Raw genomic sequence first — 18944 nt, forward strand, 5'->3', positions numbered from 1 at the left:
CCGCTACGCTCGCCGCCATATTTGTGTCTGATACGGTCACAACCACAGTGCATTTAAATTAGACTAAATTAAATGGACATTTTGCTAAGGTAAACAAATACTGGTTATGATGCTTCTGAAGATACCTCAAACTGTTTTGTTCCTTCAAAATTGTGACGTGTTTGTCTCAACTTTCCTTTCTGTACATTTATTTACAGTGAATTCAATCATTACCACACATTTGGATGTTATTTAAATTTTTCTTACTTTTTATAATATATAAAAGTTTCATCAATTGCCTAAACATTTAGTTATTTTCCTTCGGTTTAGTCCCTTATTTATTAGAGGTTGCCAAAGCAGAATGAACCGCCAGCTATTCCAGCATATGTTTTACGAAGTGGATGTCCTTCCAGCCACAACCCAGTACTTAGAAACACCCATACACACTCGCATTCACATACACACTCATTCACTATGACCAATTTTGTTTACCCTATTCAACTACAGTATAGTGCATGTCTTTGGACTGTTGGGGAAACCGAAGCACTGGGCAGAAACTCACACAAATACAGAGAGAACATGCAAACTCCACACAGAAATGCCAACTGACCCAGCTGGGACTCGAACCAGTGATTTTCTTGCTCTCAGTGCTAACCACTGACCCACATTGTGATGCTGCCTTGCCTAAACATGAGTTATGGAATTGCAGAAAAAATTAATGAACGAAAGTCAGTATTTGTTTAATTTGTTAAAATATTGCAGAATATTTTATTGATGCTTGGTCATTCCCATGTGGCCCCAGAGCTTTAGTACAGTACAGTGTGTCTGTTGGCACATCTGTGCTCCGTCTCTGGGCGCTGTTAACTCTGTTTACACACTTTGTAGTATAAAATCATTGCAACATGGGTTGTGTGGAAGTTCATAACAGAAAAAAGTAGAAATGCCTTGATTCCGATTTCTGTTTAGTCGATTGGTGCATCTCTAGTTTTAAGTTCACTTCAGTTTGTTTTCCTCTCTCAAAATTACAAAAGGGACCTTTCTGTAGACTCTTTCAGTATTGCCAAGTTCATCTTTCTGTTGCTGGTTATTGTGTGTTCTTCAATTGATCCGCTCGCTGTAGCTGGCTATTGTTTAGCACAGCTTTATTCGTTGGTGCAGTAATTGAAATTAGATTAAACAGAATCTCTTGTGCCTCTGTGAAGGAACCCGAACCGAGGGCCTGTGACTCTCTAATGAAGGCCACACCAACAATGAAACCCATGTGAACCAAAAGAACCAGAGCAGATCTGTTGTTTCTGGGATATAAATAGCGGTTGACTCTCGGGCCAGCATTTATTCATTTGTTTGTCATTAAGGATCTTTTTGTCTCTGGTTAAGTGCTGCTTTTGTGGGTGAAACTTTCAAGAAAATGATTTTGTCAAGTAAGATGTAATCCTGGATTTACATCAATGGTAAACATCATGGAACATTATTTTTGTTCAAAAAGTTAATCAATACTTATATCCGATCCCTAAAACCAACTATAACTGTAAATTATTCTCAGAATCAAAGGGGAATAATAGTTAGATATTAATCGTGTAGAAGTGCATAAACCAAAGCGTAAACCTAAACTTTACACAAACAAAATGTATGTCTTAATTCTGATTGGCTGATTGGAATCTTGTTCCAGGATCAACATAGATGTTAATCCAGGAAAATGTCCTACTTAGTAAAATCAGTTGATATTGATAATCAGCTCTGTAAAGGAAGATTTTTTGTAAAGGAAAGTCCAGGAGTCATTTCAGGATTTTCTTAATGTGTGGCAGAGGATGGACCAAGAATATAGTATATAAGGTGGGTGCTTGTCATACAGATGATCTAGACCAGTGGTTCTTAAAGTGGGGGTCAGGACCCCCTGGGGTGTTGCGGGATAATGAGGGGGGTCACTTGGTGATTTCCAATAACATAATAAAATGTAATGAACTGTTAGAATTACTTTATTTTATTTTATCCATAACCTAAAGAAGATTTAAAAATGTGATTTTTATAGTTACATTTAAAAAACTTGCGGTCCCACTTTATATTAAGTGTCCTTAACTACTATGTACTTGCATCAATAAATAAATACAATGTACTTACTGTGTTCATAATGTATTTCAGAACACTTGTGGTGCTCTTGAGTTGGGATAGGGGTTGGGTTATGGACAGGTTTGCTGGTATAGGTAGGTTTAAGGGATGGTCAACAGTGTATTTACAAATGTAATTACAGAAGCTAATTACAGATGTAATTACATACAGGTATTTAATCAAGCACAAGTACACAATAAATACATGTATTTACACAATAAGTACTTTGTAACAAACTATTAGTTCCTGTGTAAGTACGTATTAGTTAAGGCCACTTAACTTGCAAATAAAAAGCCAACCGCCTTTCTATTTTGCAATTACATTAGCTTTAACAAATTAGCAATAGCATCAGTTGCAGGTGCTTTGACACCTTTACGGCAATCACATACATTAAGAATAAAGGCAACGACTGTACATGGAGGGTGATCTCCAAAGGACGGTCTCCAAAATTAAACCAAGAATAGACTTATGCTGTAAACATTGTGCCCAGCACTCTCCTTAGGTGAGGTTAATATGAAAATATACAGCTTAATAAATGACTAAAAGTAATATAGTTGATAGACTGTTTCACTTTTTTGTGTTGTCAATATGCTTGTGTTTATTTAGGTCTATTGGTGTGTGTGCACCATTGTGTGCAACAATTATTTTGGCGTTTTTTTGGGAGTCGCGGGCTGAAAAGTTTGGGAGCACCTGATTCAGACCAGCGAACCACTGGCTTTCCTTTCCTAAACCCAATAAATAGTCTTTTCAACATAAAAGTTCATCTTGTCCACATAGCTTTACCTTGATCTTTCATTGTGTTTATTTATTTTGGGGAACCATGATTCACTGGATTTTGAGTCCTCTGCATTACAAGTACAACACTGTACAAACTACGTACGAGCTACTGAGCAAACTAACCACACCAGAAAAGTTGTCCATATAGAGATAGACAGTTAAGACAAACATTTTGGATTTCAAATCATTACACCATTAAGTTATTTTGTTGTATTTGATGCAAAGAACTGCATGAAAAGTATTCCTTTATTAATTGGTAATATCTAAGAATCATTAGTGGACAAGGAGCAAGTGTTTTTACCATTATACTGCCCAGTAAAAAAAATAAAAATTCTAGAACCTGCTGTCAAACATACAGTATGTTTAATATATGACACATTTTTTGTGGTTTCATAAAAATGTAGGCCATCGCACATATTTCCAATGAGTCTATGTTGGTTTCATCTGCCTGTATTAAACTAAACCACAGAGTTTTTTCTCTAAGTTCAATCACTTTACTTTGGAACTGCTCACATCAATTCGAGACTCATTTGCATCTCGACAAACCTAAACTTGTGATATACAGCTGTTAAGTGCAAATAGATAAACTGTCCATGTTGTATAAGTGAGAAACACCATTTAGTTCTACTTTGAAGCATACAGTAGATATTATACCAAACATTTATCAAACTTGTGTTATTTTATGCAGGGAAATTTGATCATTATCATGTTATCGCCCAGGCCTAATGCACATGAAAGCAATGAAAGATTAGTGTTATTAAATGCATTGTCCATACAGCGTCTGTTGAAAGCTAGTGGAGGGTAGTACGTTGTTTAGTGAATTCTTTTGGGTTGTTTGAGTTCACCTCTGTGCTGTTTTGGGCACTTGGGGCAGTGTGAAGCCTGCTGACGCATTCAACCTCCCCGGTGATCTGGGAGAGAATGTCACTGCACAATGCAGCCATGGACACGCACAAACACCATTGCAGATATTCCTGTAATGACTGCCGTCTTATAAAAATAATGTTAGGTTGATCTTTATAGCAATCTATTTGAAGCTTGTAAACTTTGTTCACTAAAATTATTTATTAGTATTAGTGTAAGTATTTATTTATTTTTTTTGTTGTTGCAGCCAGTTCTAAAAGTACTTATAATCAAAAAATTTGAATCTTATTTATTTATTTATTTATTTATTTATTTATTTATTTGTTTGTTTGTTTATATGATTATCAGTGTTTTGGGGTTTCTGTTATATGATAGTTATCATGTCTTAAAATATGGACCCTTTCATGTTTCTAGGTTTCGCAGCAGTGGAAGTCGTCACAGTTGTGTAAACTTAGACTGCAGTGAATAGGAGATTACAATAAACAATCTTTTTACAATTTTATTTGCTCAAATAATAAAAGAAAATATCAATGGCAGTGTTAAAGAAAATAAAATGTGTGAGACGGCCAGAAAAGAGGAAAATGTCAGATTTACTGTCCCGTCCATAGACGCTATATTAGAAATATCTTGCATAAGCAATAATTGATTTTATTTTATTTTTTGTAATTTGATGTAAAGGTCATATAATACATACATACACACGTAGAAATATACATTTTTTTTATCTAAATACTAAAATCTTTCAGGGATTTTGCTGATGTACATTAAACATCATTAATAACACTCTTGTAAAAAGAATCCATTAAATAAGTATTATTAAAAATAATATGTATTCAGTATTATATTTAAGTTCTTAAAAACACCTAAGATTAAATGTTATACCCTGTCTTGTCCCTCAGACGAACAATTTTACCACTAGGAAAGGTGTATGATAAGTTATTATACTCAGTACGAATTGGTTTATGTTATTCAAATGGAACAACTACGTCTTGAAACCTCACAGAAAAAGTTGAAACTACAAGGGGACCTACATTAAGACTCTTGGGAATCTTACATTTTAAATTTGTAAATCCTCAACTTTATTTCTAACCTATATATTAATGCCACTGGTTTGTAAAAATATATACATTTAACATATAGAGTATATATAGTTTTAGTCAAAATTATTAGCCCCCCTTTGATTATTTTTGTCTGATTATATTTTTTCTTCTGAAAAAAGTCTTATTTGTTTTATTTCGACTAGAATAAAAACAGTTTTTAATTTTTAAAACATCATTTTAAGGACAAAATTATTAGCCCCTTTAAGCTATATATTTTTTCAATAGTCTACAGAACAAACCATTGTTATACTATAACTTGCCTAATTACCCTAACCTGCCTAGTTAACTAATTAACCTAGTTAAGCCTTTAAATGTCATTTTAAGCTGAATAAAAGTGTCTTGGAAAAAATCTAGTCAAATATTATTTACTGTCATCATGGCAAAGATAAAATAAATCTGTTATTAGAAATGAGTTATTAAAACTATTATGATTAGAAATGTGTTGAAAAAAAATCTTCTCTTCATTAAACAGAAATTATAGTAATTAAATTATATTAATTAAATCATATTTATTTGTTCATTATTTCCTATAATTCCTTTATTTTTAACTATCAAAAAATAATAAATATTACAGCATGCTTTTGTGATTGTTAGCAAACAAAATAATGTTAAAATTGATTAAAGACAAGTCCTCAGTACCAATAAATTAATAAATCCATAAATAGAAATAGCCAAAATGATCACAAATGTTTTTACAGACACTATAGTGACAGAAAAGGGGAACCAGAGCATCAGAAAAACAATTTATTTTACCCTTTACTCTGAATCAATCTTAAAAAGTGACAGACATTCAAATATCCACATACGCTGGGCTATTTTTCTGACTTAAATCGAACTTGAAGTTTGCACAAAGAGATCAGACATTTGGAACAAAGCAGGTCTCAGGGTTCTTGACTCTTTTCAATCAGCACTGTAGTATCTTAAAGGTTGACGTCACTGTGCAGGAACGAGCACAATTGCAACACTTCAGAAAGCTTGCGGCTGACTTTGTCACTCCCACCATCTTGGAGCATGTAAAACTGGATCCAGGCAAATAAGTGGCCACTCTCACTGACCCGATTCTGTCGGCAGGCTGCAGGCTTATCAATGGAGCCGGCCGGGAGACACGCTGTGGCAGTGAATAGCTTGTTAACTGAGCAGCGATGGACTGGGATCAGGGGTAATGCCGTCGGAACAGCGCCTGAAAAATCACACCAATGCTACACTCATATAGTCGTCAGTTCTTTCTAAAGCTCGGCTCAGTGACGTCTGATGAAGTCAGTTTGTTTTTCTGAGTGATCAGAATAAAAATGTCTCGCTGTATGGGTTCGGCTGATGAATAATGAATGAAAAATGTGTTTCTTTCACTACTATAAGAAGAAAAACCTACGTCTTTTCATATGAATAAATGCAGTCTTTTATACAGTGAATGTGAATGGTGAGCAATGCTGTCAAGCAAGAGTTTGCTGTTAATTTATTAAATATTAAAGTTGATATTTAAAGAAAACCAGGGTACATTGTTGATTCACCATGCAGGCTAATGGCCAGGGACTCCAAAAAAACTAAAGTAATCCTTTTGTCTCCTTATAATATATTGAGGTTTTTGAAACAAAATGATATATTTAGTTTTTAGCAGCAAATTTTTCTATACAACAATTGAGTTTTGGTAAATTTGCTGTAGGAAATATCTTAACATGATGTTTACCTATTGTAATATTGTAATGATTTTTGCCATGAATAAAAATTCAATAATTTTGGTATATATAATGTATTTTTAGCTATTGCCTAAAATATACTCATGTAAAATAAAGCCTGGTTTTGTTGTTCACATGTCACATATATGCATACTGTAACAATTGTGCTCTCTGGCAACACAGTGCAAGTGCAAAAAATCATGTTTGTCACACATATAATAGGCATAGATCTAATTGTCGTAATATTAGAATTATATTATGTGGTGTTTTGATAAAGATCACACAATTTTACTGATTAACAGGTCAGCTTTAGTTTCCATAACACTCCAAAAAAGATTTTTGCTATTTGTTCAAACTACTTATTTAAAATGAGTTGAAAACCACAATTTCTTATGTATTTTTGGATAACTTAATTGTCTTATATTCAATCCACTTAAATATGTAAAATCGATTAAGCTAACTTAAGCAAGTTATGTTTAGAAAACATGTAGGAATTGTGTGAAGCCCAGCAATGTTTACAGTAGACTCAAAAAAAAAAAAAAAGATTTTTGCTACATGTTCAAACTACTTATTTAAAATGGGCCGAATCAATACAAATCTTGAGTTATTTGGGGGACAACTAAATTGTTTTATGTTCAGTTCACTTAAATTTGTATAAAAGATTAACTTGATTTGTGTTGGGACAACATGAAGGACTTGTGTGGGAGCCAGCATTTTTTAAAGTTTACTTTCGTTGAATGCAAGAGGAGACGATCTGACAAAAAAAAATCATCTTTAGTGATCGCCCCCTGGTGGTTGGCAGCAGTATATGCATTGTACACTTTTGGGAATTGAGCCAGCCTAACATAATACAGATTACACCTCAAACATATTTTTTCTAAACATGGGTCTATCATTTCTCAAGATTCTCATGAATATTCAGTTGTTTTTTATACAAGTTTGCTTTAACGGTGTAAGTAACTGGAGATTAATTTATTATCTGCTCATCAGCTTTATTCATCAGGGATCGCCACAACAAAATGAACCGGCAACTTATCCAGCAAATGTTTTACATAGCAGATGGCCTTCCAGCTGCAACCCAGTTCTGGAAAACATCCACTCTCATATGCACACTCATACAATGCGGCCAATTTAGTTCAATTTACCTATACCGCATTGGACTGTGGGAGGAAACCCATGCCAACACGAGGAGAACATGCAAACTCTACACAGAAATGCCAACTGACCCAGCCGGGAATCGAACCAGTGACTTTCTTGCTGTGAGGCGACAGTGCTACCCGCTAAGCCACCATGTGGCCAGAACTGGAGATGTTTCTCCCATTTTATTTTGCAGTCAACAATTGATACAGATTCCATGTATTGTATATGACACACAATTAAAAACTTAATTGAAGTGAGCGTATGCTGTATGTAATTAGTCTATGATTAAGATTATTTACTATTTTTCCTCTGGAGTGCTCCGTATGTTATCTGCATAATGTATAATTAGAAGGACTACTTTCTGAGACACTTGTGCGCTGCTCTGTGTTTTATACATGGACTCGTCATGTGCTAATTGTGTATGTGTGTGTGTGTTTTTTCTGCAGGTATTCACGAGTTCCCTGATGATATCTTCACCCAACAGGAGCGATTGGAGGGGGCTGTAGCTTTGCACGTACTGTGTGTAAGTATCTCTTCCATCTACTTTTCTTTTTGTCAGTGTTTGAGACAGTAGATTGAATGGTTTATTCTAGCTGAAACACTTGAAGTGAGAAGACTGTGTGTTTTATTCAGGCATTGGTAGTGGCAATGTCTGACCTTACCTATACAGTATAAGGCTGCAAAGGATTTTCTAAATGACCTGCTCAGTGTGCACATGAATGAGTTGATCGTGTTAATTTTCAGCTTAATTGAATTCACTTAAAGGGAGGTATTAACGCAGGGAAGGGTTTGTTCAACCTAAATTGTGTCGTGGGAGCTGGTGTCTTATCAGAATGCTTTAGCAACATTTGTTTTCATATAGTTATGTAAAAAAAGAGAGATCACTTGGAAATGTTTGGTTTCTCAGGATTAGGTGGATTTATGGGTTTGAGTAAAAGATGCTTGATTTATTCTATAAAAATAAAATTCTGAAAAATAAAACAAATAAAATGCTAAGCTCTTTTGTTGCATAAAATAATAAGAAGTGCCATGTTCTTATCCGTTTATATTCAAATAAATCATGAAATCCAGAATAAATTCATATTGTCATTTGAAGTAGCTTTTTTGTGTTGTTGTTGTTTGTTGATGTTTTATAAAATAATAGTTGGTCTTATTTATTAAGTAATTTTAGAAAATAGTGATTTCTTAACTCTTCTAATGTTAAAACATTGGTAATATTGGTATTATTCGTTTAATAATAAATATATAAACATGAAAACATGGCCTCATTTTATTATTTTGTTATATTATGTATTATATTATCTTTTTACATAGATTATATGATATGCATATTTTATTTATTTTATCTCAATTTAATATCCTGATATTTCATTATCTTAATTTAGTATTTGGAAGAAATGTCATTAGTAATTTACACTAAAGTGAAAATATTTTTACCGAAACACTTTAATTCACATAAATAAGAAATTCATTCAAATTCAATTCATTCAATTCACATAAATCAAAATTCCAGGAGAATGTTAAAGTGTTTTTTCCCCAGACCTATATGCCTGTCTTCTTTGTCCAAAAATCTGTTTAAATTGTAGTTTGAATTGTTTGCTTTTCCATAAATGGTATCAAAGATTCTAAAATTATGTAGAATGTGACGAAGCCTGTGCACATTTGCAGATTTTTTTTCAGCTATCAAATGAAACCTGAAAAACTGTCTACCACAGTAATTGTGTATATAGCAATTGTGTATAATAGTCTTTGGCAGTCAGTGCCTGATGACACAATCATTTGTTTACAGTAACACACAATAGAATTCCCTCTGCCAACAGCATTTCCTATAGTTTCTGTTCTTTCATGGATTCTCTTGGGTGTTCTCTTGGGTTTTAAAAGGAGCAAATGTTAAATAACACTAGCAGTTTAAGCAGACACTTTTTTTAGTCATGACTTGGATTCAATAAAACACACAAATAAACATATATATACTGCAACACCACAAAAGTTAAGGTTACTCAAATCGTTTGAGGAAACCGATTGCAACAAACTATTTAAGTTCAAAAACTAATCCTAATGAGTACTGTGAACTTAATCCATTTGAGTAAATGAAGCAATTTGAGCACAGTAAATCCTGATAAATGAAGATAACTCAAACCAAGTTGAGGCAACTCAAATCGTTTTAGGAAACCGACTGCAACTAACCATTTGAGTAAAAAAAAACTAATCTATATGAGTACAGTGAACTTACTCCATTTATGTTGAAATAATGAGGTATTTAATTAAGTCATTACCTTCACTGAGTTCAAAACTCTTTTCAAATGAACAGAATTATTTTTTTTCAGTCAATTTTGAATTAACTGCACTCATTTCATTTGATAAAGTTGACTGTTGGGTTTTACAGTGTAGAAAATCCTACATCTCAAAAAAGTAAATGCTGGGTTGTCGTAAGCCGATGTTAGGTAAAATAAGGAAAACCCCAACACTGAGTTATTTTATTTTATTACATATAAATCTTTTTAACCCAATGGTTGGGTTTGTCCATATTTGAGCTAACATTGGGTTGTCAATCTAGCATTTATTAAAATGTACATCAATTATACTGTCAAGTAGAAATGAAGTCAGCTGTAGTTTTATTTGTTGTTTCCAAAGAAACTAATGCAGAGTTCAGACTGCATGATTCTCAAAGTAGTCACGTCATAGATGTTTTCACACAGCATGACTATCTGGGGTAGTATTCAGTCGCTGCTGTGTTTACACTTCAAGATGATTCAGCCACACGGGGTTTCACAATGCATGACTTTATAATAGGAAGAATAGGAAAATTCAGTCGCTGCTGTGTTTACACTTTAAGATGATTCAGCGACATGGGGTTTCACATTGCATGACTTTATAATAGGAAGAATCGCTGACAGCGTTGTCTCGGTCCGCAAACTACGTCTCACAACAAGACACATGCGAGAAGTGACATGGAAGCAGCACGAGCTCAAGTGTGTATCTTTTGCTATTAACTACTATATAATGAGAAAGAAGCCTTTAGTGGGGTAGAAATTGTACTTATTGTGCTTACCTGGGTTTTGGAGGGAATTAGCAACTTCTCCTCTCCTTTTTTCTTTGTTGACCCAGTTGTGATATTGCTCAGATGACACGTTAAGCAGACACGGTTGCTCCTGCCCAATTTACACTAGTTTTTCCTCCATTTCTTGGGTCCAAATAGACTGAAAGAAGCACTTTTAACTTCTCCCCCATCCTCTCACTGGCCTGCAGATACCTATACTAGTGGATGCTGCTTTCTCATTGGCTGTAGGTAATTGTCAGTGTTATTTTCAATCAGAACTCGTTTCACACAGGATGATTTTGAATCACCGACAGCTCCATATATTTAGCTTGCAAAATATCTCACGAGTGTCGGTGACTCATCTGTGATTTTCTCAGATCTTTGATAGTTCACTGTGTGGTTGTTACTCACGTAAACAATCTGTGATTTCAAACATTTGTCTGTGATTTCTCAAAACCTGACGGCAAGTCAAAATCGGGGCTAAAATCATGCAGTCTAAACTCGGCATAAGAGATGAGTCAAAGCTGTTTCTGTGGTAACTGACATCATGCTGCAAGTGATGTTGAGAGAGCTTAATTTATATTGAACCTGAAACATGAATTATGACACTAAAGGAATTAATGTTTTATTGAACTGCCCCAATATGCTTTTTGGATTTAGCCTGTCATGTAGTGTAATGTAGCTTGTCTGTGAATGCACAAGACAAGTGTATGATAAATGGAGTTATTGTCACCCAAAACAAAGAACTGATTCTGAACTGCCTGAAATGTGTCATCAGTAAATCGAGTTTTATTTCAAGCCATTCAAGCGGACAAGCCATTCGTAGGTTTTTAACAGTGTCAGTTTTGAGCCTCAAATGCTGTAGTTGTTACTGAGTCCTGGTAGGGTTTTGTTTTGTTTTGTTTTGTTTTGTTTTGTTTTGTTTTGTTTTGTTTTGTTTTGTTTTGTTTTGTTTTGTTTTGTTTTGTTTTGTTTTGTTTTGTTTTGTTTTGTTTGGTTTGGTTTGGTTTGGTTTATTTTTATTTATTTTTATTTTATTTTACTTTATTATTTTTATTTTATTTAATGTTTATATTTATTTATTGATTTATTTTATTTTGTTTATTTTTATTTATTTGTTTGTTTGTTTTTATTTTATTCATTAATTTTATTCATTTTACTTTTAATTAATTTATTTATTTTTTAACTTAATTTAATTGTATGTATTCTTTCTTTTATTTTTTTACAGTTTTTTCTTTTCTGATGTTAAGTGCTTTGAGACATACCTTTATAGGCACTACAGAATTTATTATTATTATTATTATTATTATTATTATTATTATTATTATTATTATTATTATTATTATTATTATTATGTTCCATCCCCATCGTTGCTAGCTATCAAAGTGAAAAGCGTTCATCATGCATGAGGATCTCCTGCCCCCATAGGCCATGTCTGAGCACACTTTTAAGTGAAGCATGCCATGTGAAGCAGGTGCTGATGCAGTACTGTGTGTTCCTGCTGAAATCCCCTGCAGGCTTGGTTTGACACAGCCATTGTTGTGCGTTGTTTAGGTAGTTGCCCATGTAAGCGGAGAGTGAGTGGATGGTAAAAGCTGCAGTGAAAACCCTCTAAGACTCCCTCCAGCTGTTTACATGTTTTATTTATCTTTAGGGGCTTCGGTAGCCCGGCTCTGCCTTGTCAGAAGGTCAAGAATAAAAGGAAGGGGAGGGAATGAGAGTGGAGCGGACAGGGATTACATAATGGGCACACAGTCGAGCATGGCAGTGTGCATGGCGGCTGAATTAGATGCACTGATTGGCAAAGTCTTGGCGGGGAAACAGTTGGCAAACGGGTCCCATGGGTGAATGGAAGCTTGCTTTGACTGAATAGTGTGCGATTGTGTCCATATGTATGTATGGCAATGCAAGTACTGGGTGAATCCATGCTCAAATAACATGCAAAACGTGTATAATTAGAATTTGTTTATTTAAAAGGATAATTTGCCCAAAAATGAAAATGTCTTCATCATTTACTTAAGCTCAAGTGATTCTAATCTTTCATGATTTTTGTTTTTTCTGTTGAACACAAAACAAGATATTCTGAAGAATATTGGAACCAGCAGCCACTTTCATCCATGGCAACAAAAATAGTATGGGGGTTAATGGCTGCTGCTTTACAACATTCTTCAAAATATATATTTTTAGTTTTCAACAATCAAAAAAATAATAATAAATGTAAGTAAATGATGACAGAAATATTTGAAAATATTTCTATGTAAAATGTGCAGATTATGCCCTGTGTAATATTTATTTTCCATCAGTAAAAAAAAAATCCAGTAAATTCAGACACCCAAAATCTTAATATCTTGTGACTGTGGTGAAATCTGGTGGCTTGTGATTGTATAGAATTATCAAAAATAGCAATAGAAAGTAAATGACAATAGTTTTTGGTGGGGTCTGTGTTTTTGTAGAGGATGTTTGTCTATATGTGAGAGAGGGAGAGAGAGATTGAGAAAGAGAGAGAGATTGAGAAAGAGAGAGATTGGGAAATATTGAGCTTGCTATACAGGCTTAGACAGATGGGTTTGCTTTGTTTTAGATTTGTTGAACAAGTAAAAAAGAATGCTTAGAATTTTGTTTATTGGTTTAATGGAAAATTTGTTTCCCATCAATTTGCCATCGGTGCCCATTTTGGGGCACAGTGAGAAAATTGAGAGGATTTCTGTTTGTTTTCATTCATTCATTCATTTTATTGTTGGCTTAGTCCCTTTATTAATCCGGGGTCGCCACAGCAGAATGAACCGCCAACTTATCCAGCAAGTTTTTACGCAGTGGATGCCCTTCCAGCCGCACCCCATCTCTGGGAAACATCCACACACACATTCACACACACACTCATACACTATGGACAATTTAGCCTACCCAATTCACCTGTACCGCAAGTCTTTGGACTGTGGGGGAAACCGGAGCACCCAGAGGGTGCCCACGTGAAGGCAGGGAGAACATGCAAACTCCACACAGAAACACCAACTGAGCCAAGGTTCGAACCAGAGACCTTCTTGCTGTGAGGCAACAGCACTATCTACTGCGCCACTGCCTCGCCTCTGTTTGTTTCCACTTAAATTTATTGAATCAAATCCCCTTTTTTATGTGCTCAGATGGCAAATTTCAAAAACTAAATCTGGCCAAGTCTTGAACAGCTTAGATTAAAGAAACTATTTTTGAAAGCTAAATGATTTTTATCAAAGCTAAATGATTTTGCCCCACCCAAAAAAGTATTTTTAAAGTTTTTTGAAATGGTTAAATGCTATGAAATGGTTATTCATAGCAGTATTTTCACCAAAGATATATGCCGTTCAGGCTGCATGGTGGCGCTGTGGGTAGCAAGATCTCACAGCAAGAAGGTCGCTGGTTATAGCCTCGGCTGGGCCAGTTGCCATTTCTGTGTAGAGTTTGCATGTTCTCCCCTTGTTCGTGTGGGCTTCCTTCGGGTGCTCAGGTTTCCCTCACAGATCAAAGACATATGCTATAAGTGAACTGGGTAAGATAAAATTGACCGTAGTGTATGTGTGTGAATGAGTGTGTATGGGTGTTTCCCAAAGATGGGATGCTGCTGGAATGGCATCTGCTGCGTAAAACATATGCTGGATAAGTTGTTGGTTCTTTGTGGCAACCCCAGATTAATAAAGGGACTACGTCGAAAATAAAATGAATGAATGAATATATGCCGTTCATGCATTCTTTGGGAATTAAACCCACTGCTGTTCTTGTAGTATGTTTGTGTATACAGTACAGTACATGCACTTATACACATACATGTTGCATGTTGAGAGGTCATGACATCTGTGACTCACACACACCCATCTGACCAGAGCAGATGTTAGAGCAGCTTATCCCCACATGCAGCTCTTTTGTGCAAAAACATGTTAGACACTATATAAAGCATCAAGAATGAAGAAAAAAAACATCCCTATTGTGTGTGAGACAAAATAAACTTTAAGTCCATCACTCTGTAAAGGGCACCAGCTTCCATCAGTCTCTTTCTGTCATCGGGAGACTTTCTAAGAAAAGGTCTGCATAGTCCCAGTAGACAGACGTCCCAATGGAGGACAGATTGCTCTGAGAATAACAGAGTTTAACAGTGTCAACACTCATATACTCAAATGTGCATGCAGGAATTTCACTTTGCACACATTTTGCCCTCCCCGCAGTGGCTTCTATTTTTTTTTTTAAACTTATGTAATATGAGGCTTTATTTTATGGCATCAATAGCAATCTTATTTAAGGTGCTATTTTTTCACACTGGACCACTATGACATTATAGGAATAAAATAGAAGTCTGTCATGTTTTTTCTCACCCTTTTGTCTTTCCAAACTCAAATAGATTTGCTTTTAATAGAGAATTGTGATTTTTTTTTTTAATTCCGTAGTGGTTATTAACCTCTTTTCGCACATTCTCCTTTTGTAAACAGCATTTGACTTTTCCAGTGGTTTGTTGTTTACTGAAAAACAAATTCAATACACGCAAAAAAATATTTATTTTTTGCTTGTTCAAACTACCTATTTAAAATAAGCTGAATCAACACAATTCTTAAGATTTCATTGGGACAACTTATTTTTTTAAGTTCAATCCACATAAATTCGTTAAGTGTTAAGTTAACTTAATTTGTGTTGTGACAACATGAATGGTGTGGAACCCTGCATTTTTTTACAGTTTACTTTACAGATATTCTATAAACTAATATACATTAAAAGAAATAAAAAATAAAACAGTTGGTTTAACTTAATTTAATCATGACACACATCTCCACTCATTTCAGTTGCTTTATTTCAACTTATTTTAAGCAAATGGAGCACAACATACATTTTTATTTTTAACCAGTAATGTCAAAATCACTTTATATAAAATGTCAAATCACTTCAAATTCCCAGCTTACTGTTGTTAAGTCAATTAATCTCAATCACTTAATCCTGACAACCAGAAGTGTGTTAATTATTGTTGTTTAAATTGAACAACTCCTTCAGTAATGCTTTCTATTGACTGAGAATGATCTCAGAATAGCATCAGCACAGCCATGGGTCACTAAATGAACCAACAAGCACCAGTGGATTTTTGCCAACACACAAAACATGAGTGCTTCTCTTCTGCAAGGCAGCAATCTAAAAATTGAGTGAAGAAAACATCCAAAAATTCTTTCTTATAATTTAAAATACCTAATATTATCGATTCATACCCACGCAAAGCATGCTAGGAACTACACATCCGCTACATAGGTATTTACACCAACACAATTCCTTTATCTTCAACCAACACAAAATGATTAAGCTAACATACTTTTTTTACAAATTTGCGTAATTTAATCAATTTTAAGTGTATATGATTGGTCTTAAATCAAACTAGGCAGGTTATCAAATGGTCTGATGTGAGTTTAAAGGTCTCTGGAAATCAAATCAATTTTTTTTTTTTTTAGTGTAGGAGTATTATTAATTTTATTAGTTTTAAGGATATATCTAAAAATTGCAATTAGAAGATATAAAACTAATATTATTTATTACATAGTATATTATATATAAATCTGAAGCTTGCAGTTTGTCACTTGGACTTAAATGGATAAAAAAAAATTCACATCACCTCATACTTCAATACATACATCAAATCTTGACCAATCAAATGCTCTCTAGTATCAGACATGCCCCACCCACTTCAAGAGGCTTCTCATTTGCTTTTCATTTAGTGCGCTTGAGCTCAACCACTGTCACTAGCAGAGCTGTGATAAAAACAAAATGCTATTAGCTGATTTTAAAAAGGGGAGTAACTACTCTATGTCCCACCCTCTCTTCATATTTCAATTGAGAAATTGAATTAAATTGCACATTTCAAAGCAGTTCATTTAACATCTTAATCCCACCAGAGGTCATTAAAGCAACAAATTGCTGATTTTGGAGTAATGAGAAAATGTATAATCATAACAAATACAGCCTGTGAGTTTTATGAGTTACTTAATTTATTTGAGTTTTCCTGGTCTGGAAATAGGCTTAAATATATTCTTATTTTCACAAATACTTTAAGAAAGGTTGTATTAAAAAATTAAATATCTTGAATTTTAGTTGTTTGTACTATTTAAAGCCACCTTGAGGCCATGTGCTTTTCTATTTATTATTTCTCTGTAAATGTGTCACTGTGTTGTCAAAATTATTATGTTAAATGCTAATTGTGTTCACTCTTTCTCTCTAAAGGCCATGTATATGTTTTACGCACTGGCACTGGTGTGTGATGACTACTTCGTGCCCTCTCTGGAGAAGATCTGTGAGGTGAGACATTCACTGAGTCTTAGTTAGTGGTCTACAACTGATTAAATTATATGTATGAACAATAAATAAATACTATAAAAATATTACAAATAGACGTTTGATGGTGAAAATGGTGTGATGGAAGTTTTGGTTTGTTTTGTTAATGCTCTCAATTCTCACCTGTAAAATTTATAGTTGGAATGTGTGCACATCGCTCTGTATTTGCATGTGCAAACCACGTGTCTCAATTTGAAATAACAAACTTGAGCACACAAAAAACGTAATATATAAATGGCCCCTTATTATTTTGAGGCTGGCTCCTCGCTAAATATAGGATGTCATATAAAGAGATATACGGTATATTGACGTTTGACCACTGGCATAAGGGAGAAGTGTTTCAAATTTATATTGCTTATCATTCTGACCATTCTGTTTTGGTACACAATCCTAACTCACTCATCTTTTGTGTCTCTCTTTCTGTCATTTGTTGTGCTTGAACTTGCTTCAGCGCTTACACCTGAGTGAGGACGTAGCAGGAGCCACATTCATGGCAGCAGGAAGTTCAGCTCCAGAGCTCTTCACTTCAGTCATAGGTAGGCCCAAACAGAATCAGATTTTTTTAGGGTCTTTTTATTTACCTATGTGTAAATGTATGTGTGTATATGTAAATGTGTTTACATATATATTTATCTAACTTTTATATTTATTTCAGTAATATCATTAACTAATATGCAAATGTTTATATGATTCATCTTGTAGTGCAGTTTGTAAAGTAATATCCCAGCAAACAACTTTGTGTTTAAAAGACATCTAATAGACATCTACTTTATAGGTGTAGTCATTCTATTCTGTCTATTTGATGACTAGTCTAGTTTTGACCTATTCTTAGATGTCTATTAGATTTTCACTGTCAGCCCAAATGTAGCCTTGTTTTAGCCAAGACTACTATGTTTAGACGTCTATTAGATATCTATTAGACATCTTTAAAAAAATGATATAAAATTTTATATACAGTTGAGGTCAGAATTAATAGCCCCCCTGAATTATTGGCCCCCCTGTATATTTTTTTCCCAATTTCTGTTTAACGGAGAGCAGATTTTTTCAACACATTTCTAAACATAATAGTTTTAATAACTCATTTCTAATAACTGATTTATTTTATCCTTGCCATGATGACAGTAAATAGTATTTGACTATATATTTTTTCAAGACACTTCTAAACAGCTTAAAGTGACATGTAAAGGCTTAACTAGGTTAATAAGGTTAACTGGGCAGGTTAGGGTAATTAGGCCCTGTTGTTATTGTATAACGATGGTTTGTTCTGTAGACTCTTGAAGAAATATAAAGCTTAAAGGGGCTAATAATTTTGACCTTAAAATGGGTTTTAAAAAATTATTTTTATTCTAGCCGAAATAAAACAAATATGACTTTTTCCAAAAGAAAAAAATATTATCAGACATACTGTGAAAACTTCCTTGCTCTGTTAAACATCATTTGGGAAATATTTAAAAAAGAAAAAAAAATTCAAAAGGGGCTAATAATTCTGACTTCAACTGTATATATAATACAAGAGACTAGTTTTGTTTGCCAAACAAGTGGATCTAATTGGATTTGCATTGTAAATATAAAATAAAAGTTTAAAAAGTTATTATTTTAAAAATGATTTAGTTACTATACTCCCGCATTACATAAATACATCCTACAATAAATAAAATAAATACATTTTAATAATGTGTTTGTCAATGAGTGGGAGTTTTGCTGCTTATGTGTCCTGTGTTTTCGCAATTTAATAAAAAAGTTGCAAGTGTAAAGTTGCACAAAAGTAATATATATAAGCAGCCCCATCCCACATTAATGCACTTTTTACAAAAATTACAAAATTCTGTGCAGAAATAGCAAATAAACGTCCACAGTTTCTGTCTGGCACAGGTCATCGTTAAACATCAAGCTGATCCAAACACGACCTGCTTTTGAAAACCTGTATCTCTCACA

General features: G+C 34.0%; 1 protein-coding gene across 5 annotated transcripts in view; it reads left to right on the plus strand.

Moving 5' to 3' along the window:
- slc24a3 (solute carrier family 24 member 3) overlaps positions 1–18944 on the plus strand; it is a 162644-nt gene that overhangs the window by 120557 nt on the left and 23143 nt on the right. For all 5 annotated transcript variants that reach the window (XR_015506009.1, XM_087279479.1, XM_087279480.1 and 2 more), the window contains 3 exons: positions 8086–8162; positions 16899–16973; positions 17461–17545. Coding sequence is in view for 4 of the 5 variants with exons in the window: in XM_087279477.1 (XP_087135603.1) it covers positions 8086–8162; positions 16899–16973; positions 17461–17545 (237 nt within the window). In the remaining variant the exon portion in view is untranslated. The remainder of the gene's footprint in view (positions 1–8085; positions 8163–16898; positions 16974–17460; positions 17546–18944) is intronic.

Source organism: Danio rerio, chromosome 13 (genome assembly GCF_052040795.2).
Source record: "Danio rerio strain M-AB ecotype USA chromosome 13, GRCz13ab, whole genome shotgun sequence".
NCBI lineage: Eukaryota > Metazoa > Chordata > Actinopteri > Cypriniformes > Danionidae > Danio > Danio rerio.